This window comes from Gracilinanus agilis, chromosome 2 (assembly GCF_016433145.1).
Source record: "Gracilinanus agilis isolate LMUSP501 chromosome 2, AgileGrace, whole genome shotgun sequence".
Taxonomy (NCBI): domain Eukaryota; kingdom Metazoa; phylum Chordata; class Mammalia; order Didelphimorphia; family Didelphidae; genus Gracilinanus; species Gracilinanus agilis.
Window position 1 is genome coordinate 723,114,718 of NC_058131.1, and position 25,086 is coordinate 723,139,803.

The following is a 25,086-nucleotide window of genomic DNA, read 5'->3' on the forward strand; positions in this document are numbered from 1 at the left end:
TCCCTCCTTCCCTCTCTCCTTCCTTCCCTCCTTCCCTTCCTTTATCCTTCCTTCCTTCCTTCCCTCCTTCCCTCTCTCCTTCCTTCCTTCATTGCTTCTTTCCTTCCTTCCTGCCTTCCTTCCTTCCTTCCTTCCTTCCTTCCTTCCTTCCTTTCTCCCTCCCTTCCTTCCTTCCTTCCTTCCTTCCTTCTTTCCTTCCTCTTTGATCCAGTGACCCTGACATCATGGCTGTTCCACAAACTTCTCTAGTGTTCCTTTTCATCAGCCACAAACAAGAGGGCAGGAAGAAATGATCCTTTTGGTCTCTTCTTAGCTCTGTGCCTCTATGATTTTCTGTCTAAGTCATCTTTTCCACAGACTCTTAAGATGAGTGAGAGGCCCATTCATGTTTCATTTTGTTTTATCTATCTCCTGCTAAGTAGGGTTAGATGGGCACGTTTGTCACTTGCCTGCAGAGGAGGTGGGTGAAGCCAGTTAAGCCGGCCTTCTGCCAGAAAGGGGCCGCACATCTTGACCGCAGCACCTGGAGGCCGGGCTGAGCCTTCAGATGCTCTCCAATGGGATTAGTCGGCCTCAAAGTGTGACTGAGGGTTTGTGGCAAGACAGTCTTGGTCAACAGATACAATCTATCTTGCTCCATTGCAAAAATGAATAATATGAAATTAGGTATAAGGGATGACATTTGTATAACCCAGTGGAAGTGCTTATTGGATCTGGGAGAGAGGAAGGAAAGAAAATGAATTATGTAAACATGAAAAAATATTTTTAAAAAGATATATAAAAAGATTTTTTTAAAAAAGATATAAGTTCAACTTACAAAAAATAAAATTTTAAAAAGATGTAATCTATCCTGGTATTAGTTGAAGGACTCAGAAAACAGGGGTTTTATTCATGGCATGGCTTCCTAGAACCATTATTAAAGCTTTCCTCTTGTGATACTTTAGGCTTTTATGTATCTCATCGCTTAAAACCAAAATTTCAAATACTTTTCGGAGCCCCTGGCTCTCTTAATGTTATCTGTGGCTCTTCCAAACCAGGATGAAGTCAAGAGATGGAAACTTTTGATTTACAAACCAAAGGATGTCCTTAAAATGGCAAATTTCTCATTTCTTCTTCTTTGTTCCTAATCTGAACCCTGACTCAGGCATGGGAGGAAAAATCACAGCCACCATCTTGATATTTCTAAAACACAGACCTTGACCATGTCTCCTCTGTACTCAGAAATCATCGGTGACTCCCCATCATTTCCAGGATAAATACAAAATTGCAGAGGGTATTTATTGGTGATCCCCCACAATCTGGCACCCATCTTCCTTCCCAGTGTTAGTTCATATGATTTCATTTGACATACTCTATTAAAATCAAATTCTCCTTTTCCTTGTTCCCTAACTACAATAGCATCTCTCACCACCATGCCTTTGTACAGATGGTAATCCATATCTGGAATGTATTCCTTCCTCACCTCCACCTAAAAGAATCTCTCACTTCCTTTGATGCATGGCCCAGGTGCTAGCTGCCACATGGGGTCCTTCCAGAGCCTCCCAGGTGTTAGTGCTCTTCTCTTCTTAAAATTGATCTGTATCTGCATTGTATTGCTGTACCTGCATCCAGATTTGGTGAGGAGAGGGGAAGAGAATGCCTGGCTCCTTTTTGATCCTTATATTCTCAGCACCTAGCTCTGAAGGGGGCTGTTCCAAAGGAGATAGTTTAACAAATTTGCTGAATTGAATTATGAAGCTAAAGGCCCCCAAGGTCAAATGGAAAGAATTGCCTGGCTAAGGGAAAGCCTAGAAAGGTGGGAATACCACCGAAAAAGGCCTGGACAGAGGGCAGAAAAAATCACCCCACCATGGTTTGGTTCCTTGGAGTTCTAAATCCTCTCCATTTTAAATGTTAAAAATCAATAAATGAGTAAGAACAACTCCACAAATTGGCTTCATGAGTATGCTTCTCTGTGCTCCCTGACTGTGCCTGGAGTCTGGATTCTGTGGTGTCTCCCCCATCCCTCGCCGGGGCTGCTTGACTAAGGAGGGGACCCTTGGAGATCCTGCTCATCGCAACCCTGGCCGCTGTCTCCAGGCAGGGTCATTTTATCACTAAGGAACAGGCTCTCTGATTCGTCTGTGGATAGGAAGTGGCAGGAATGGGGCATTACCCAAACCTCGAGCAGTGGGGCCCGGACCCCTTAACTTCCTTGCTACCCAACCAACTTCCTCAGCCCTTCAGAAGTGAGCCCCCCCCCTTTTGAGGGAATCCCTTTGGTCCTTAGTGATTCCAGCTTGATTTCAGGAATTGAAGGAGGAGGGAAGTGCAGAAATCCCACATGCTGATGCTTCAGGGTGATTTCACCCTTCTCTTTTGCTCCGAAGTGTTCACCTCTCATCTCAGCCTGGGGAATCTCTTAGTCTTCTTCCAGCTCACCACTGGCATCTCTAGTCCAGGCCCTATTCTCTCTGCTTTTAATAGGAGGGGAGAGAATGCCTCCTTTTTAGAAATCCCAGCCTCCCACCCCAAGCTCCGACCTCCTTGTTGCTGCATTTCTGGGCCCAGAACAATAAAATCTCCTTCCTTGCAGCAGACAGCCAGACCCACTGCCAGTGAAGGACTCTCAGTCACTCCCCCCTTCCCGGAGCCCTTAGCTCTGACACCTCTGAAGCAGCCTCCCCGGAAAGTGTCAGCAGAGAGGCTGAGCGGGCTGGCGTTTATCAGGAAAGCTTTGCAGCACTTACACGCCTTTCAGAAATAGGCGGTGTCGGGAGGGAGCTGCAGCGGGGATGAGTCTGATCATGACTTCTATTGGCCTGAGATAAAACATGGACGATTTGGGGAAAGTTGCAAATGGGATTTCAGGTCTGGTCAGGCTTCTTCCGCTGAAGGTTACTTTGGTAAATTTACACCTGTGGGAAAATGGAGTCATGACACCGTGGTCCGTGCGGCCCGGCTCGGAGATAATGAGATTTATCTGGCCCTTGGCGTGCGTGCGTGGCCGAGTTTGTGTTTCTGATTACTTCTGTCACATTTTGTATTGCTCAAATGGCAAAGGAGAATAAATAAAAATAAATCCTTGACTTCTGGGATCCAGGATCCAAGGATTATTGAAAGACTCAGGAAGGCGTCCCTAACTACCTGTAATCAAAGAACAGCCAAAATAATTCTGTTTAACAATCGCATTTACTTTGTTTCATTCTTTTATCCATTTGAAAGGAAATAAAGTTGTTTTTTAATTTCACCTAAGAAATTCCTTCCCCAGCTGCTGCCCTAAGGTTCAAAGGGAAAATAAAACATCTCGTCTCTCTCCAAAGCTGGGGTCTCTCCCCAGAGGCTCTCTTCTCTGCTGCCATGGGCCCTGCTCGAGAGTGTTTCAGCAGATTCCAGAGCTAACGCTAACCTTTGGCTCGCCAGTAATGTCGCCCTCCCACTCCACCAGGGAAACTTCACACCTCGTAAATCACTCATAGGACATAGATTTGTCATTACCTCCGTCATGTCTGCTAGCTCACATTTTCTGGCATTAGAGGATAGAGTGCGAGCCTTGCAGTCAGGAACTGGAGATCAGGGCTCGTCCGCACCTGTCATTTCTTATGGAAAGAAACTCTCAGGGAGAGCAGCCCCTCTCTGATGAGGACCAGGACCCCTGGCTGGAGAAGCCAGAAAAGCGAAATGACTCCCTCAGAGTCTCCCAGCTGGTCTGAGAGGGAGGAAGGGAAGAAGCGTTTGTTAAGGCCAAGTGCTCAGCAGAGATGTGCTCATTGGGTGCTCACAAGGACATTCCAAGATAAATGAATGGGAGAAGCGTGGCTATGTAACCCCGAGCCTTCTTGACCCCAGCAATCAGTGGTCTTTCTAGACTTAAAGTCTTCACTCCACCATGAGGAATTCCTTGTCCATTCTCACTTGTGCTCTTCTGTATCCCAAGGTCAACACAAGATCAAGTTCATCCCAGAGATGGTGGGCCCCATCTTGGAGATGACGCTGATTCCAGAGACAGAGCTCCGTAAGGCGACCATCCCCATCTTCTTCGACATGATGCAGTGCGAATTTCATTCTACCAGAAGCTTCCAAATGGTAAGAACCAAACCTTATTGGGCCATGGAGGCAAGGACATGGGGAAGGTCTCGTTTGGCTCGTCTTTGCCTGTATCAGGGGAGTAACAGCCCAAGAACTGGGGACAACCATGACAAAGGCCAGGTGGTAGGAAATGGAGCATCAAAGGTAAGAATAATAAGTAAGTCAAGGCAGCTGGATTTTGGAGTCAATGAAGAGAAGTAATAATGTTCAGCACTTTGATATGGTTGTAAGATTAACAAAGCATTTTACAAATATTCTCTCATTTGATCCTCACAACAGTCCAGGGAGATTGGTGCTATTATTTTCCTCATTTTACAGTTGAAGAAACTGAGGCAGACAAAGGTTAAGTGACTTGCACAATGTCACATAGATAGTTAAGTGTCTTGGAGCTTAATAGTTAATAACTATTTATTAAATACCCACTAAGTTACGGAGAAGGCAGAAGACAGCCCCTTCCCTCCAGAAGTTTATAGTCTAATATGGGATACACATGCATATAACCACGTATAAAACTCATGTATGTCAGATAAGATAGAGGTAATCAACACAGGAAAGGCCCTAGCATTAAGGGGGATCAGGAAGGCCTTGATTTGAAATAAATTGAATTTAGCACTCGATCTGGCAGATGCCGAGGGAAATGACACTCTAAAGGAAAACCACATCGTACCCAACTAACATTGGGATTTAATCAAACAACTTCATGCCATTGTTGGATGAGGCTAATTGCTATGATCTTGCTTGTTAATAATCCTCCTAGAATCTGTCATCTAAGCAATTTCCTGAGAGTGGAGCTCTCATGGAACTTGATTGGAGTGCGATTATCTCTAATCTTCAGTTAGCAAGGCAGAAATTGAGAGAATACATTAAAGGTCAAGGCAGATCGACAAACAATTATTACATGCCTACTGTTTGCTTACTGCTAAGAAGACAAAGAAAGACACAAATAGCCCTCCCCCTGAAAGAGCTGGTATTCTAATAAGGGAGACAAATGTGAAAAGTGATACAATGAAGATGGACAGAGAAGAAGGAAGGAAGAGGGGGGAGAGAGAGAGAGAGAGAGAGAGAGAGAGAGAGAGAGAGAGAGAGAGAGATTAAGTAGATGATAAAAGACAAACTTCAGAGGCAGTAGCTTTAGGGGAGAGGCACCAGAAAGGATATTTAGCTAAATCTTGAAAAATTTAAAGCTAAATCTTTAAAGAAGCCAGAGAAGTGAATCAGCAGAACTTAGTTCTGAAGGAGGAAGAATATTCCAGGTATAGGGTCCACCAGAGAAAAATCACCGAGGCGGAGACAGAAGATAGAGAATTGGGTTCAAAGGATAGCAAATGGGCCAATGGAGCTGGTTCTCAGAACATGTGGAGGGGCTAATTGTAGAAGATGAAAAAAGCAAGAAAGGACAATTTTTAGAAGGGCTTTTAACACCAAACAGAAGGTTTTACATTTGATCCTGAAAGTGATAGGTATTTTATTGAGTAGGAAAGAATGAGGAGTAAAGCTTACACTAAGGATTTAGATCTGAATGACTAGGAGGAAGATGGGGTTTTCAACAGTCCATTAAACTGGGGTGGAATCAAGATGGTAGAGTGAAGGACCACAACTGCCAAATTCCCTTCAAAACCTGTCCTTATAAAACAATCACAGAAAATGCTCAAATGAATTCTGAGCAGAGAAGCCAACAAAAAGTCACAGAGAATCATTGTTTCAGTCCAAAGCAGCTTCGGAAAACAGAAGGAGAGGGCTGCAGACCCCGAGGTGGGGATAGCCAGGAACATAGTGCATGGCAGAAATGGTACCAGCTATGGGTGAAGGACAATTAATTACACTAGCAGCAGGGGTGTCCAACACATAAGGTTGGTAAGAGGATGGAACCTCTGATCAGAAAGATTCTGGGGGTCCTTTTGTTAACACTCAATTTGGCAATTTGGGAGCCTATTACCCAGATCTAGGGTGGAAAGGAACTGTGGCAGTTACATGGGAGCAAAAGCCATACCTGGGTAAGGTGCAAAGTGGGAGACCATTGACCAGATCGTTCTCTGGATTACCCCACCTTTGAAGCACGAGAAATCCACAGGTTCCCCCCCCCAATTAAGTAACAGAAATTCAGGCTCCCCAAGAAATCCCAACTAACAAAAGTCAAGAAATAGGCTGGGAAAATGAGCACTCAACAATAAATGAAGACAAGAAAGCTCAGGACAAACTCAGAAGATAATGTCTTGAAGATATGGACAAGGAAAGGGGGAAAAAAGCAGATTGGATTCATGCCTAACAAGAATTTTTAGAAAAGTTTAAGGAAGAGCTAAAAATAAAAGAGCAAAAAATATGATTTTAAAAATCAAAATGATAGAAAGTTTAAAAAAAAGAAAGAAAATCAGAAATATCTTAAAGGAAAAACAACATCTGGAAAACAGATTGAGCAGAGATAATTGGACTACCTGAAAGCCAAAAGCCTACATATATTTCAAGAAATGATAAAGGAAAACTGCCCAGATATCTTAGAACCAGAAAGTAAAGTAGAAAATGAAAGGATCTACTCATCTCTTCCTGAAAGTAATCCCAAAACGAAAACTGAGGAATTTCATAGACAAAATATTAAGCTCCCAGGTCAAGGAGAAAATATTGCATGCATCAAGAAAGAAAGAATTCAGATACTGTGGAGATACATTTCAGAATCACACAAGATTTAGCAACTACCACTTAAAAAGAACCATGGTCTTGATATATGATATTCTAGAAGCCGCAGAGCTAGGATTACAACCAAGAAAAGCAGTATAATCTGACAAGGAGGAATGGATATTTAATGAAATAGAGATCTTGCAGACATTCCTAAAGAAAGGACCAGAGATGAGTAAAAAATTTGGCATGCAAACTCAAGAAAACATAAACATGCATGAGAAAACCTAAAGGACTTAATATGATTAAACTATTGACATTATTATATGGGAAAATGGAACATTTAACCCCTAAGAACCTTATCATCATCAGGACAATTAGGAGTTTACTTAGAGGAAATGGGTGTGAGTCTGATCTCAAAAGAAGAATGGAAAGGTGAGAAAAAGGGATGTGCTGGGAGAAGGGGGAAATTATTTCATATAAGAGCATATAAGAAAGAGTTTTTACAATGGAGAGGAAAGAGTGGGCAATGTTTGAACCGAAGTCTCAATTGAACCACTCAACAAGGAAGTCAGAAGAAGATACTAAGAGAAAGGAAGTAATGGTAAGAGGGAGAGTAGATTCAGGGAAAAAGCAGACTTGAGGAGGGTATAGGGTAAAAACAAAAAGAAGTACAAGAACGAAGGCTGGAGAGAAATGCACAATTACTAATCATAAGTATGAATGTGAATGGAGAGAAATGCACAATTACTAATCATAACTATGAATGTGAATGGGATGAGCTCACCCATAAATGGAAGCTGAGAGTAGAATGATTGGAAGCCAGAATCCAACAACATGTTGACTATAAGAGATATACTTGAAATAGAAGGATGTACACAGTGTTAAAATCAGGGTTGGGAACAGAACTTATTATGGTTCAGTTGAAATTAAAAGGCAGAGGTAGCAATGATGATCACAGATAAAACCAAACCAAACCAAAAATAGACAATTTAAAGTGATATTCAGGAAAACTACATTTTGATAAAAATTATCATAGACAATGAATTAATATCACGATTGAGCATATATGCACCAAACGGCACAGTAGCCACTATTTTGAAGGGAAAGCTAAGTGAGTTACAGAAGATAGATAGTAAAACCTCCATTTAGCCCTCTTAGGCCTAGTTAAATATAACCATAAAATAAATTAGAAAGGCAGTAAAGAGATGAATAGCATTTAAAATAGGATAAACCTCTTAGAGAATATTTAAGGAGAATAGAAAGGAATATACCTATTTCCCAGCTGTACATGGCATCTTCATTATTATGGACACAGCATAAAAATTTCAGAAAAACAGAAATGTTCAATATATCCTTCTTAGACCACAATGCAATAAAATTATATTTAACAAAATACCTTTAAATAACCAATTATACATCAGTTGGAAACTTAAGTAAACTAATTCTCAAGAATGAGTGGATCAAAGAACAAATGATAGAAACAATAATTTTATTAAAGGTAATGACAATATTGAGACAAAATTTGCAGAATGCAGCCAAAGCAGTACTTGGAGGAAAATGTATGCCTCTGAAAGCTTACATTGATAAAAGACAGAAAATGCAGCTCAGCAAACCGGGCCTGTAACTAAAAAAAAAAAAAAAAAAAAAAAAAACTAGAAAAACAATCAGTTAAAATCCTCAATTAAACACCAAATAGAAATCCTAAAAATCAAAGGAGAGATTAATAAAATTTAAAGTAACAATACCTTAAATGTCATTGAATTTGGAATTCCTTCACCTTTGAGATCTGTGATTCTACCTGAAAACTCTCCCAATTCAAGTCAATAAATATTTATTAAGTACTCACTCTGTAGAAGATGCTAAGAAAAGAGGCAACATTTATATCCTCCCCTCAAGGAGCTTACACTCTAATTGAAGTACACAAGAGGAGAAATCTTTTTTCTCTCCTAAGCAAATGCGTGTGTCTTTCTCTCATTTGAGAAGAAAATAAAACGAAGCAACCACATCCATCCATTTGTGTAGGTAGGAGCAGCTCACAAAGTTTGCTTTATTATCTTCCCAGCACTGGTCATTTCCTCTTAAGTACTATGACCAAAACCCAGTTATACTCTACAAGACTCCATTTCTTTTTTGTCCTGGCATTCACGTTAGCCTTTAGGGCCATTATACCGTAATCTGACTCTGTCCTGTAAAATGACAGGCAATAACTAGAACTAGGGAAGAAAGTTTCAAATGGAAGTTTCTCCCAAATTTTGGCGAGTTAGGGAATGTGGACACGAACTACTAAAAATAGTACAGAATTAGTGACTAGCTATCACCACAGCTGGGTAACTACAGAAACCCAGATTTTGCACACTAGCCCTTTGGCGTTTTCATTCATCAGACGTGTGCAGCATGCCGAGCAATGGCAATGGTGCCTTCCGAGGCCGAGGACCAAGGCCTCCTGAACGGCTCCGCCACTTGCCAGCCTTTGGATTTTTGATGAGTTTTCACCTTGGGAACAGATCCCAGTTCTGCTGCAGAGTGTTTGGCTTGCAGCCAGCCTCCGAGAATCTCAGGGAGAAGCGGCGGCAGCCTTGGTCTTCCATAGAGCCATCATCCCATCGTCCAAGGATGACCCACGTTCTCCTGGGTCGTGCCCATGGGGCTCCTTCTCGGGGGGCCGGGCCCAGACCTGCTCTTGTGATCTTCTTCCTGAAAAGCAGTCTGACTCGGCTCGAGGTTATCCCTGGAATGTGGACCAGAAACAAGGCATTCCTTTTAGGTGGCCAAGGGGCCGGATTTATGTTTTTTACTTCTTTGCCTTTTTTATTTCATTCCGTATTATTAAGATATGAATTATTTTCCATTTGTTCATTGTCAGCGGCAAGCATTGCCTTTCCCTTTGTCCTTGGGGAGGGTCTGTCCCCACCACCACCGCTGCCATAACAAGAAGTTAGCTGGAACCAACACGGTAATTGCAGTCAATAGCAGATGCAGAACGAGCGCCCAGTATGGCGCCGTGACTTTGAGCGAGTCATTTGCTCGGCTCCGGGAGTCCTGAGCCTCCTCTCTCGGTGATGGGGGTGACGTGAGGCGGGTCGGCGGGCTCTTCCCACAGTATCTGTCATTGGAGATGATGCAGTCGCAAGTCCTGGACGCGCTGCAGAATCGGGGTCCTTCCACGCTAAGCTGCTGGTCTCTGTGTTTCATAGTCTCCGCGTGCCGGCCTTCCTCTGGCCTTTCCAAGACTGGCCTGTTACCTCCGCCTTCCCCCCACCCAGAGGCCTCCCCCGAATGGCCGCGCGGCTGCTGCTTAACTAAGCTGCCAGAAACCCAGTTATCTAACTTGATTTCTTCCATCGGCAAGGCGTGGGATTGTGCTGACCTTCCCACGCAACATTCCAACCTGGGAACGGGGTGGAGAGTTCGGATGTCTTTTGCCCGTATTAAGCTTCTTTTTTAAACATACGACCAGCATCGTCCTTGGGTTCTGTGGCGTCTCCCCGTTCCTGTCCGGGGATCCATCAAGAATTCTTGGTAAATCACAAAACAGGGAAATTCGAACGAGTGTCAGTGGATGCCTCGGCCGGCCCACACTCGAAAGAAGGTTCCCTTTCCAGGGCTCGATGGGTCGTCGTTGAGCCCGGCCTCTCCCCATCCCACTCGGGGGTAGCGCTGACCTTGGGGAAACGACCCCTCGCCCCGTGCCCCAATGTGCGTCGCCGAAGGCTCGGTCCATCTTCCCCACTTCCGTCCTTTGCCGTCCAGCGCCTGTAAAGGCCTTCTCCCTCTTCTCCTGGGTAGTCTCTTAAATAGGTGAAATGCAGACGAGTATTAGTGAGCATTTATGTGGCGCCTGAAGGCTGTTAAGAATCTCACATTCGCTCTGTGCCGTGATTATCCTCCCCGTTTGACAGAGGAGGAAACGGAGGCAGACAGCGCTTAAGTGACTTGTGTAAGGTCTGAAATAGGAGCCAAACTCCCGGCTTCCAGGATCCAGGTACCACACTCTGGCCGCTGGGCCATGCAGGGGGAGCTGGACCGCCGGTGGGATCTCCTTGAGGGAGACGCAGCCCACCCAGCCCCAGACTCTTCGGGGAGGACGGGAGGGAAGGCACCTTGTCTCAGAGCCCCACAACATGCCTCCTCTCAGGCTATGGAAGAACAGAATGGAGAGGCTGTCGGTCCCACAGCTGTGGGGGGATTCCGAGGGGGAGCTCCTGGGAGCAGGAACCAGATTGGCCCTGTCTTCATATCCTCAGGAGGAGCCAACCCTTGTTGACTGACTATGGAGTCAAAGCTTGATTTGGGGCTGGGGGCCAGGATGGGTCGCCCCTAGAAACACAGCCTCCTTTCAGTCTTGAGAGAGAGGGAATGGGAAGATGAAAGCACCGCCGTGTGGTGGGAGAGGACCCCCCCCAGCAGGAGGAGGGATGCCCCAGGGAGTCCATGTGAGAAGTCGTGGGTTCTGGACCTGCAGCGGGGGGAGGATGAGTGGAGGGGAGAGAGTCTGCCAGGGCTCCTCCTAAATTCCCCCAAAGCCTGTGCCTCCATGCTTTGCCGTCTTATGGATGGATCGGCCTTTCATAAAGGAGCGTGAGCTGAGAGTCTCAGCTGGCACCTTTTTTTTTTAATTCAGTTCATTTTTCTCGAGGAAAAATAGAGAAACAAAGGAGAGAATATCCCTGCAAATAGCCGGACGGGCTACGTGCCATCAATAAAAACTGTCGTGAAAAAGGCTGCCTCGCCAAGATACTCTTTTCGGTCATCGGGAGGGTCAGTACCTGCTCCCCGACCTCGGGAAATGCCCACTGAGCGGAGGGAGAACCCACGGGATCTTGACGGCGGCTGCCTTCCCCACTTCCAAGATGAATTCTCTGTTCCTCCGGTCCGCGGTGCAATTAAATGAGAAAACAATTCAGGGCACCCAGTTCATGTGGGCAGATTATGTGCTCCCATTTGGGGAAAAAAACCAAGAGATTATTTCATGCGGCTTAATGACTGGGAGGAGGTTGGGGGGCTCCATTATCCCTTTATCTTGTTTTTAATTCATTGTTTTTTTGTTGATTGGCGACCGTTTAGGGGCAGCTAGTGGGCTCAGTGGATAGAGAGGCAGGCCTGGTGGAGATGGGAAGTCTTGGGTTCCAATCTGGGCTGAGATGCTTCCTGGCTGTGTGACTCTGGACATGTCCCTTGACCATCTACCCCCTTGCCCGGCCCTTATCGCTCTTCTCCCTTGGGACCGATACGGTATGGGTGGCAGAGGGAGAGAGCCGGGAACGTCCGGCTCCGAAACACCAGAAGGGACGGAGCGCAAAGCGCCTTCAGGATCCAGAGGCCGTCTGCGCTGAGCCGAGGCCTTCGTCCTGCCGTGGCCTCCCACGTCTGGTCTCCACAGGCAGGTGAACCGAGCAGGCGAATGCTTGATCTCAGCTGGCCACTTACACCGAGAGTCTTTCCAGGAAGGCTCTGCAGAGGAGGCTTTACTGCCTCCCAGGAAAGGAGCCCAAAGGCAGATTCTTCAGGGCGGAAGGAAGGGGCAGAGAGGGGAGATCCCGAGGAGCCTGACTGTCTGACTGTCCTCTCGTTCGTTAGTCCATCATTCCCCAAAGTGGCCTTAAAGCAGTATGTTGTGCTCACATACATGCTAGTCAGTGATAAGTTCCATGTGCAGGTATAAACAGAGTGCTAACCAGGTCCGTGGAGGTGGAGCCAATAAGGGAAACGTCCTCTTGTCCTTGTGTATCACCAAAAAATTTATTTTGAAGGCAGCTCAGTGGCTCGGTGGATGGAGAGACCGACCTAAAGATAGGAGGTCCTGGGTTCAAATCTGACTTCAGACACTACCTAGCTGTAGGACCTTGGGCAAGTCACTTCACCCCCATTGCCTAGCCCTTACCACTCTTCTGCCTTGGAACAAACATACAGATTCCAAGATGGAAGGTGAGGATTTTACAAAAAATGCATCATGCATCCTGAAATTCAGTAGAATTAGCTCTGCCTTCCCAGTGTTTGAGGCTGCTCCCTTTTTGTTGGCTAGAGAGACCCCATCATTGATTCTGAAGCCTTGGCCCGTCTCTCAAAGGATGTGATGGTATAACAGGAGGAGCCTGGCCTGTATGGAGAGGGCCCACATTCATCTCCAGCCTCTGCTTCTTATTTTGTTCAATGGGTGACCTGGCACAAGTCCCTGCACCTCTCGTGGCCTCAGTTTCCCCATCTGTAAAAGAAGGGATTGCACTAGAGGGGGAGATTGTCCTCAAAAGCCCCGGAGGTCACTCCCACCCCCGTATCCCTGTGCTGTAAGAATGATCCCCGATATGTAAGTTTTGTTCCTTTACTCCAGGCCTGTGATTTCATTGGTACAGGGAGTCCCTCTAGGGAAATGTACTCCTGAAGCATGCAAATCAAATTCCAAAATGGTAGATCAGCCAGCCTCTCCCTGCCCTTTCCCAGAGAAGGGAAGAGCCCTGAGACATGAGGAGACTTGTCCACCGTGACCTGGGCAGAAAGGGGAAGTCTGGCTTCCAAACTAGGACCTTCCAATGCCTGCTCCATTATGCTGCCCATGGCTCCCCAGGGCCCCTGAAGGCTGGCCTTCGGGGCACCAAGCCCTGCAGTGTAGACGTGATCTCCCCTTGGGTGAGCCCAGTTCTTCTGTCCCAGTTCATTAGATAATTTTCCAGGCATGAGGGGCATAAAAGAGGTGGGCGATGGAGAGCTGTGATGGCGGTCAAGCAAAGCACCCGATGACCCCCGATCATGGAGCATATTCAGGGGAGCAAAGCCTCTGACGGCCCAGAAGGGAGGAAACGCCATCTGGTGGAAGTTGTTTTGACCCAGAACAAAGTCTCACTTTTGCTCATGGCCTCACCCGCATGTTGATGACTACACCCACGTGCTGATGGCCACACCTTTTATGCTAATTACTGCACCCACCTGCTGATGGTCAACTTTTATGCTAATTACTACACCCACGTGCTGATGGCCACACCTTTTATGCTAATTACTACTCCCACCTGCTGATGGTCAACTTTTATGCTAATGACCACATCCATGTGCTAATTACCACATCCATCTGCTGATGGCCACACCTTTTATGCTAATTACTACACCCATGTGCTAATTACCACATCCATGTGCTGATAGCCACACCCATGTCCTGATGGCCACACCTTTAATGCTAATTACTACACCCATGTGCTGATGGTCACCTTTTATACTAATGACCACATCCATATGCCAATGACCACACCCATGTGCTAATTACCACATCCATGTACTGATAGCCACACCCATGTGCTAATTACCACACCTTTTATGCTAATTACTACAACCATGTGCTGATGGCCACATCTTTTATGCTAATTACCACATCCATGTGCTAATTGCCACATCCATGTGCTGATAGCCACACCTTTTATGCTAATTACTACACCCATGTGCTGATGGCCACAACTTCCATGTGCTAATTACCACACTCATGTGCTGATGACCATACCTTTTATGCTGATGACCACAAGTTTATGGTAATTACTACACCCATGTGCTGATGGCCACAACTTTTATGCTAATGACTACACCCATGTGCTAATTACCACATCCATGTGCTGAGGCCACACCTTTTATGCTAATTACCACACGCATGTGCTGATGGCCACACTTTTTATGCTAATTACTAAACCCATGTGCTGGTGGCCACACCTTTTATGGTAATGACTACACCCATGTGCTGATGGCCACACCTTTTATGCTGATGACCACACACATGTGCTAATGACTACCCATGTGCTAATTACCACATCCATATGCTAATGACCACACCCATGTGCTAATTACCACATCCATGTACTGATAGCCACACCCATGTGCTGATGGCCACACCTGTGTGCTAATTACTACACACTTGTGCTAATTACCACGCCTTTTATGCTAATTATGATGACCACACCTTTTATGCTAATTACTATACCCATGTGCTGATGGCCACAACTTTTATGCTAATGACCACACATGTGCTAATTACCACATCCATGTGCTGATAGCCACACCCATGTGCTGATAGCCACAACTTTTATGCTGATGACTACATCCATGTGCTAATAACCACACCCATGTGCTAATAATTACCACATCCACGTGCTGATGATCACAACTTTTATGCTAATTACTATACCCATTTGCTAATGACTACACCCATGTGCTAATTACCATTATACTAATGACTACATCCATGTACTGATGGCCACACCTATTATACTAATTACTACACCCATGTGCTGGTGGCCACAACTTTTATGCTAATGACTACACACGTGTGCTAATGACTACAACCATATGCTAATTGCCACATCCATGTGCTGATAGCCACACCTTTTATGCTAATTACCACACGCATGTGCTGATGGCCACACTTTTTATGCTAATTACTAAACCCATGTGCTGGGGGCCACACCTTTTATGCTGATGACCACACACATGTGCTAATGACTACTCCCATGTGCTAATTACCATTATGCTAATGACTACACCCATGTGCTGATGGCCACACCTTTTATGCTAATGACTACATCCATGTGCTAATAACCACACCCATGTGCTAATAATTACCACATCCACGTGCTGATGACCACAACTTTTATGCTAATTACTATACCCATTTGCTAATGACTACACCCATGTGCTAATTACCATTATACTAATGACTACATCCATGTACTGATGGCCACACCTTTTATGCTAATTATTACACCCATGTGCTGGTGGCCACAACTTTTATGCTAATGACTACGCACATGTGCTAATGACTACAACTATGTGCTAATTACCATATCCATGTGCTGATAGCCACACCCATGTGCTGATGGCCACACCCATGTGCTGGTGGCCACACCTTTTATGCTGATGACCACACCTTTGATGCTAATTACTACACCCATGTCCTGATGGCCACACCTTTTATGGTAATTACTACACCCACCTGCTGATGGTCAACTTTTATGCTAATGACCACACCCCTGTGCTGATGGCCACAACTTTTATGCTAATGACTACATCCATGTGCTAATAACCACACCCATGTGCTAATAATTACCACATCCATGTGCTGATGACCAAAACTTTTATGCTAATTACAACACCCATTTGCTAATGACTACACCCATGTGCTAATTACCATTATACTAACTACATCCATATGCTCATGTCCACACCTGTGTGCTAATTACTACATCCATGTGCTGATGGCCACACCTTTTATGCTACTGGCCACACCCGTGTGCTGATGGCCACACCTTTTATGTTAATGACCACACACATGTGCTAATGACTACCATGTGCTAATTACCACACGCATGTGCTGATGGCCACACCTTTTATGCTAAATACTACACCTATGTCCTGATGGCCACGCCTTTTATGGTCATTACTACACCCATATGCTGATGGTCACCTTTTATGCTAATGACCACATCCATATGCTAATGACCTCACCTTTTATGCTAATTACTACACCCATGTACTGATAGCCACACCCATGTGCTGATGGCCACACCTGTGTGCTAATTACTACACCCATGTGCTAATTACCACACCTTTGATGCTAATTACTACACCCATGTCCTGATGGCCACACCTTTTATGGTAATTACTACACCCACCTGCTGATGGTCAACTTTTATGCTAATGACCACACCCCTGTGCTGATGGCCACAACTTTTATGCTAATGACTACATCCATGTGCTGATGGCCACAACTTTTATGCTAATTACCACACATGTGCTAATGACCACATCCATGTGCTGATAGCCACACCCATGTGCTGATGGCCACTTTTATGCTGATGACAACACCCATGTGCTAATGACTACTCCCATGTGCTAATTACCATTATGCTAATGACTACACCCATGTGCTGATGGCCACACCTTTTATGCTAATGACTACATCCATGTGCTAATAACCACACCCATGTGCTAATAATTACCACATCCACGTGCTGATGACCACAACTTTTATGCTAATTACTATACCCATTTGCTAATGACTACACCCATGTGCTAATTACCATTATACTAATGACTACATCCATACTGATGGCCACACCTTTTATGCTAATTACTACACCCATGTGCTGGTGGCCACAACTTTTATGCCAATGACTACACATGTGTGCTAATGACTACAACCATGTGCTAATTACCACACCCATGTGCTGATGGCCACACCTTTTATGCTAATTACTAAACCCATGTGCTGGTGGTCAACTTTTATGCTAATGACCACACCCATGTGCTGATGGCCACATCTTTCATGCTAATTACTACATCCATGTGCTAATAATTACCAAATCCATGTGCTGATGACCACAACTTTTATGCTAATTACTACACCCATTTGCTAATGACTACACCCATGTGCTAATTACCATTATACTGACTACATCCATGTGCTGATGGCCACACCTGTGTGCTAATTACTACACCCATGTGCTGATGGCCACAACTTTTATGCTAATGACCACACACATATGCTAATTACCACATCCATGTGCTGATGGCCACACCTTTTATGCTAATGGCCACACCCGTGTGCTGATGACCACACCTTTTATGTTAATGACCACACATATGTGCTAATGACTACCATGTGCTAATTACCGCACGCATGTGCTGATGGCCACACCTTTTATGCTAATTACTATACCCATGTCCTGATGGCCACGCCTTTTATGGTCATTACTACACCCATGTGCAGATGGCCATGCCTTTAATGCTAATAACTACACCCATGTGCTGATGGCCACACCTTTTATGCTAATGACCACACACATGTACTAATGACTACCCATGTGCTAATTACCACATCCATGTGCTGATGACCACACCTTTTATGCTAATTACTACACCCATATGCTGATGGTCACCTTTTATGCTAATGACCACACCTATGTGCTAATGACCACATCCATGTACTGATAGCCACACCCATGAGCTGATGGCCACACCTGTGTGCTAATTACTACACCCATGTACTAATGACCACACCTTTTATGCTAATTACTACACCCATGTGCTGGTGGTCACACCTTTTATGCTAATTACTACACCCATGTGCTGGTGGTCACACCTTTCATGCTGATGACCACACCTTTTATGCTAATCACTATACCCATGTGCTGATGGCCACACCTTTTATGCTAATTACCATACACATGTGCTAATGACCACATCCATGTGCTAATGACCACATCCATGTGCTGATAGCCACACCCATGTGCTGATGGCCACAACTTTTATGCTAATTACTACACCCATGTGCTAATGACTACTCCCATGTGCTAATTACCACACTCATGTGCTGATGGCCATACCTTTTATGCTGATGGCCACACCTTTTATGCTAATTACCACACATGTGCTAATTACCACATCCATGTGCTGATAGCCACACCCATGTGCTGAGGGCCACAACTTTTTTGCTGATGACCACACACATGTGCTAATGACTACACCCATGTGCTAATTACCATTATACTAATGACTACATCCATGTGCTGATGGCCACACCTTTTATGCTAATTACCACACATGTGCTAATTACCACATCCATGTGCTGATAGCCACAACCCTGTGCTGAGGGCCACAACTTTTATGCTGATGACCACACACATGTGCTAATGACTACACCCATGTGCTAATTACCATTATACTAATGACTACATCCATGTGCTGATGGCCACACCTGTGTGTTAATTACTACACCCATGTGCTGATGGCCACACCTTTCATGTTAATGACCACACACATGTGCTAATGACTACCCATGTGCTAATTACCACACACATGTGCTGATGGCCACACCTTTTATGGTAATTACTAAACCCATGTGCTGATGGCCACACCTTTTATGCTAATGACCACACACATGTGCTAATGAATCCAACCATGTGCTAATGACCACACCCATGTGCTAATTACCTCATCCATGTACTGATAGCCACACCCATGTGCTGATGGCCACACCTGTGTGCTAATTACTACACACATGTGCTCATTACCACACCTTTTATGCTAATGACTACACCCATGTGCTAATTACCATTATGCTAATCACCACACACATGTGTTGATGGCCATACCTTTTATGCTAATTACTACACCCATGTGCTAATTACCACATCCATGTGCTGATGACCACAACTTTTATGTTAATTACTACAACCATGGGCTAATGACTACAGCAATGTGATAATTACCATTATGCTAATGACTACATCCATGTGCTGATGGCCACACCTTTTATGCTAATGACCACACACATATACTAAAGACTATACTCATGTGCTAATTACCATTATGCTAATGACTACATCCATGTGCTGTGGCCACACCCATGTTCTGATGATGACAACTTTTATGCTAATTACTACACTCATTTGCTAATGACTATACCCATGTGCTAATTACCATTACACTAATGACTACACCCATGTGCTGGTGGCCACACCTTTTATGTTAATTACAACACCCATGTGCTAATTACCATTATGCTAATGACTACATCCATGTGTTGATGGTCACACCTTTTATGCTAATTACTACACCCATGTGCTGTTGGGCACACCTTTTATGCTAATGGCCACACCCATTTGCTAATTACCACATCCATGTGCTGATGACCACACCTTTTATGCTAATTACAACACCCATGTTCTAATGACTATACCCATGTGCTAATTACCATTATGCTAATCACATCCATTTGCTGTGGCCACACCCATGTGCTAATGGCCACACCTTTTATGCTAATTGCTACACCCATTTGCTAATGACTACACCTATGTGCTAATTACCATTACGCTAATGACCACACACATGTGTTTATGGTCACACCTTTTATGCTAATTACAACACCCATGTGCTAATGACTATACCCATGTGCTAATTACCATTATGCTAATGACCACATCCATGTACTATGGCCATACCCATGTGCTGATGGCCACACCTTTTATGTTAATCACTATACCCATGTGCTGATGACCACACCTTTTATGCTAATGACCACACACATGTGCTAATGACTACACCCATGTGCTAATTACCACATCTATGTGCTGATGACCACACCTTTTATGCTACTTACTACACCCATATGCTGATGGTCAACTTTTATGCTAATGACCACATCCATATGCTAATGACCACACCTATGTGCTAATTACCACATCTATGTTCTGATAGCCACACNCTACCCATGTGCTAATGACCACACCCATGTGCTGATGACCACACCTTTTATGCTAATGAACACACCCATGTGCTAATGAATCCAACTGTGTGCTAATTACCTCATCCATGTGCTGATGGCCACAACTTTTATACTAATGACCACACCCATGTGCTAGTGACCACACCCATGTGCTAATGAATCCAACCATGTGCTATTTACCACATCCATGTGCTGATGGCCACACCTTTTATGCTAATTACTACACCCATGTTATGATGGTCACTTTTATGCTAATAACCACACCCATGTGCTAATGACCACACCCATGTGCTAATTACCACATCCATGTGCTGATGGCCACACCCATGTGCTGATGGCCACACCCTTTATGCTAATGACCACACCCATGTGCTGATGGCCACACCCTTTATGCTAATCACCACATTCATGTGCTGATGGCCACACCTTTTATGCTAATGGCCGCACCCATGTGCTGATGGCCACACCCTTTATGCTAATTACCACATTCATGTGCTGATGGCCACACCCATGTGCTGGTGGCCACACCCTTTATGCTAATCACCACACCCATGTGCTGATGGCCACAAGGCGTCCCTGCTCCTCAGGCTATACCCAGGCTTGTCCAGCCCAGACTCTGGGCCCTCCCAGCTTCATCTCTGTGCCATGCCAGGCATCTCCTAGTATGGAAGCTTCGTTTGGCCTATAGAAAACCAAATGATGATTTAAAATATTGAATTCCGGAGCCTCTGCTGCCTTTTAAGAAACTGGGCAAAACTGTGTTAATTTATAGTAAACATTAGAGGGCCGCATCAAATGCTCCAATTATTATACGTTTATAAGATAATAAGCATAATTTTAAAAAACCCAAATTGTCTCCCCTGTTCTACCTTCTTAATTTATTTTAGCAGGGTTTGCTTAATTCTAATTATGGTGGTTTGCAGCATGCGGGTAAATTGGTTCTGGTATTTTTTTTAAAGCAATAATAGCAATAATAATGAAGACTCTGTAATCAGAAGCCTCGCCGTGGATCTCAAATATCAAATTCTCATTGCAAAACTAAAGAGAATTGCCCAGGTGTCGATAAAGATTACTCAGCTTAGAGCCTGGTAAGATGAGAATCCGCCAGGTTCTTTTCTATTTAAATCAACATTCTCCCACCGTTTTGGAAAACATCGGGCTGTCAGTCAAAACTTGATAAGGCAGATCAGTTGGTTATTGCTTGGATTTGTGACGACCAGGTTCAAATGGGAGCAGATTAAAGATCTCATTTCCCAAAATGATGTTCTCAGAATGCCAACGTCCTTTGATTAACTCATGACGAGGGATTCCATTTCTGCGTGTTGGGTGTAAACATCTGCTGTCAGTGTGGGTTAGGTTTGCTGAACTGAGAGCTGAAGGATGGCTGCCATCCGCAGCTCACGCAGACTTTCACCAAAGCATGGGGCCGCCGTCTCTCCTCGACTCCATCAGCTCCAGTGGTTGGTTCCCAGGGGCCCCCCGGGGCCTCCGTTTGGCCCGGAAGCCCTTGGCTGTGGGACTCCTTCCTCCCTCCCTCCCCAGCCTTCACAGACTCGCTCCGGGGCGCCGGCCTCTGCCTTGGGCGCATCTGCCCGCTGTGTGTGCCCCCAGGCCCGGAATGCTCTCTGTCTTCCCTCCTTCTCTTAGATTTTATCCCTCCAGAACCCCCTGCGTCGGAGGCGTCTCCCTTCCTCCCGAGCCCCTCAGACACCCACTTATTGACGTGTTCTTAGCAAATACACAGGGCTTTGTTTGGCATGTGGGCAGAGATGGGGGCACGGCGCCTGGCAGAGAGCAAGCACACAATTGGTAATTCATACACTCCGACGGGCTAACAAGGGAAATAACTGCTTAGAACTCTCACTTCAAGCCTGAGCACAAGCGAGCGGCGTGGCCCAGCGGCCGCTAACACCAAATAAATCCGCTTCCCCGTCTGGCGGCCCATCCTTTGGAGTCCTTCCCGCGGGCCCCACCGCGATGCTTTGTTTTCCCTTCTAGATGGCTTTCGCTCACATGCTTGGGGTTCTGGAGAGCTTATCCTGGTTCTGCTATTTTTCTTCTCTTTTCCCGGGAAGTTGCCGGTCTGCGGCCGTCGTGCTTGCTGTCTCGGTCCACGCGGATGTTTCCTTCCCTTCGTGCCTCCCCTCTCTTGGGCCCTTCTCAGATGTGTTGGTGGCTTTGCTTCCTTTTTCAGCCAAGTCATTCACCCACTGACTGCCTCCGTTTCATCATCTGTAAAATGAGAATAATAGAAGCACCTTCCTTCTAGGGTTGTGAGGACAAAATGATAAATTTGTAAGAGTTTTTTTGGCCCTCAAAATGCTCTACAAGTACAATTATTATTATATTAGGTTTCCCCTTTTTTCTGTCCTTGGAGAAGGGCTTCTAGGCTGGACCCCAACAGCAGCCTCCTCAGCGGCAGCCTCTGCTCTCTGGGTGTGTCTGTAAGAGTCTCTCCTGCCTCCCCCAAGGGTAGAATCCCAGCCGCCTCCCTGACCCACCCCCCCAAGGTTTCCATGACAAGTCCCAGGCCTCTGGGTTCCCCTTTCCCCTCCTCACCCAGGAGCCCCAGTCTGTGCTTTTGCTCAGAGAGCTCTTCCTGACGTGGCGGCTGATGAGGATATTGAAGTATAATCATTCTGGTAAAGGCGGAATCCTTCTTGTTTACTCCTGGGAGCCTGCCCAGATGCTTGTCCTCAGCTCTGGAGGCCTCCTTCAGACAGACTGAATCCAGGGCTGGACCCCCAGAGGCCTCATTTAAAATCTGGCTCCTGAAACGAGCTGTGTGACTCCGGACAAATCGCTTTCCCTCTCTGAGCTCCTCTCTCTCCAGTTAGGACCACAACACACGCCCCAGCAGGAGGCCCAGAGCCCCTAAGCCGCTGGCTCCTGAGACACCCCACCTCGGGAGCTCGAGCTCCCCAGACGAGGGTGGGTGGCGGGATTCTGGCCTTCCTGTTGGGATCCACGAGGGCGCCCGAGAGGCTGCGGCGAGGCGTCCGCCTGGGTCCTGCCCGGCCCCGGCCTCGGGGGCGCCTCTCGGCGAGCTCACACTGACGCGGCCTCTGTTTAATTATAGTTCGAGAATGAGATCATCACCAAGCTGGATCATGAGGTGGAAGGCGGCCGAGGAGACGAGCAGTACAAAGTGTTGTTTGATAAAATGTAAGTGTTGATTAACGGCGGGATTTATAGCCCGGGAGAGACGGGGAGACGGTAATTAGGTGACAGTGAACTTTGTCACCCAGAAATAATTAAAATGTGCTAATCATGTCAAATATTGAAAATCGCACCTCGGCTGAGCTTCCTCTCCCGAGTGTGGTCGCCTCAGTGAGTCTCGTTCCTTTTCCAGCCTCCTGGAACACTGCAGGAAGCACAAATATCTCGCCAAATCGGGAGAAACTTTTGTCAAGCTCGTCGTCCGGCTGATGGAGAGGCTGTTGGACTACCGAACCATCATGCACGACGAGAACAAGGAGAATCGCATGAGCTGTACCGTCAACGTGCTGGTGAGTCCAGAGGCCACCGAAGGGGCTCGTGCTGGCCCCCCTGGATTTTTGGCAGACACCCCATTCTCTCTGGGCTACCCAGTCGGTCTGGGAGAGGGTGAACCTTCGGCCTCCTCCTGGCTGGTCAGAACTCTGGGATGTTGGCCTTTGCCACCCAGAAGGGGGCGTGTTCTGAAACCTCTGTAGACCTCCCCACGGAGGACGTGGCCGATGCCCGCCCACTGAGCGAGTGGCCCTGCCTGCCTGGCCAAGTGGCGCCCGATTCTTAGACGAGGCCTCGGCCAGGCAGAACAGCGTCTGAAGTCATCACTCGCCTCTGACTTCCTCCATGGGCTGCAGTAAGGCGCAGAAGCCTTCCTTCTCCTCCTCCCCCTCACGCCCAGCGTGGGGAGGAGGTCGCTGGAGATTCACACCCAAACTAGAACAAAAAGAGATGATTCTCTCCCCCTTAGCCGACGTGCTCCTCACCTAAGCAGTGTGTCTGCCGGGCACGTCAGCCCCAAAGCACTTGCCATGGCGGGGTGAGGCTCCATTCATTGTAGTCAGCAGGAGAGAAGTGGTCCAGGAAGACCCAGATTTGCCATCAGGGAGTGTTCTGCACCTTCATCTTTGATTTCTAGACCTGCAGAACCCAAATCTAGACCTTGTCTTGTGAAGCCCAACCCTCTCATTTTATAGAGAAGGAAACTGAGGCAAGAAAGAGAGTTTGCTGAGCCCCCAGCGGGGAGTCACGGCATTGGGGGGGGGTAGAGACGAGGCCCACCAGTGTGAAATCGTGCAGGAAGCTAAAGGACAAAAACCTTCCACTGGAACTGCTGATTAGGAGGCTGCTGGAACGCTCCTGATTTGTTCCCTCTTCCACCTCCTCCTGTCCCATCTCTTTCCCTCCCTTTCCTGACTCCCCAGGGTCAGGGTCCCTCCAGCTTCCAGCTTCCTCTTTACTTTCTGGCCTCTAATCTTTATTCTCACAGCTTCAAGAACCACCTCGAGGCGGGTGACTCCCTGAGCTCCGTCTTTATTTCCCCTTGACTTCTCCAGACCTGCATCACCCGCCACCTGCGGGGCGACTCCATTTGGAAGTCCTACCAGTTCAACATCTCCAAAAAAATGGAGATTCCCTCCAAACCCACATAGCCGGCGGCTCATGAGCAGATGGTTTAGGACTAGGGACACACGGAGAATCCTGTGGCCGTCAATGGTCTGGAACATACTTCCCGGGTCCAAATCTGGGACCTTGTGCTCTTTGGGCCTTCGTTTCTTCATCTCTGGAAGGATCTTGAAATTCCCTTTGATTCCAAATGCCACACAGTCATAAGATGTCAAGACACCGGCTAGCGCTTAGAATTCGCAGATGGGCCTGGCGGTTTCAGTAACACGTCCTTTTTTTTGTAATTGCCCGCAAGGCCAATTGTTAGCTTTTATCTTCTAAAATGTGGGGTTCCAAATTCTCTTTCCCTCTCCTGCCTCCTCCCTGAGGCAGTAAGCACTTTGGCAGAGGAGGGCCATAGATCCCGAGTTAGGCAACTTGTGTTTCTGAAATGCGCCTGCTTAGAGGCCAGGGCATCTGGGAAACAGTGACAGCTCCGTACGCAGCAGGATATTAGCTATCCTCAGGCTCTGGGTCGTACCCATGAGGTGCCC

The 25,086-nt window shown here is 46.2% G+C and overlaps 1 protein-coding gene across 1 annotated transcript in view; it reads left to right on the forward strand.

Annotated features, from left to right (window-relative positions):
- DOCK1 (dedicator of cytokinesis 1) overlaps positions 1-25,086 on the forward strand; it is a 424,653-nt gene that overhangs the window by 343,002 nt on the left and 56,565 nt on the right. Inside the window, exons 37-39 of the mRNA XM_044660351.1 lie at positions 3,917-4,065; positions 23,016-23,101; positions 23,289-23,445. Coding sequence (XP_044516286.1) covers positions 3,917-4,065; positions 23,016-23,101; positions 23,289-23,445 — 392 coding nt within the window. The remainder of the gene's footprint in view (positions 1-3,916; positions 4,066-23,015; positions 23,102-23,288; positions 23,446-25,086) is intronic.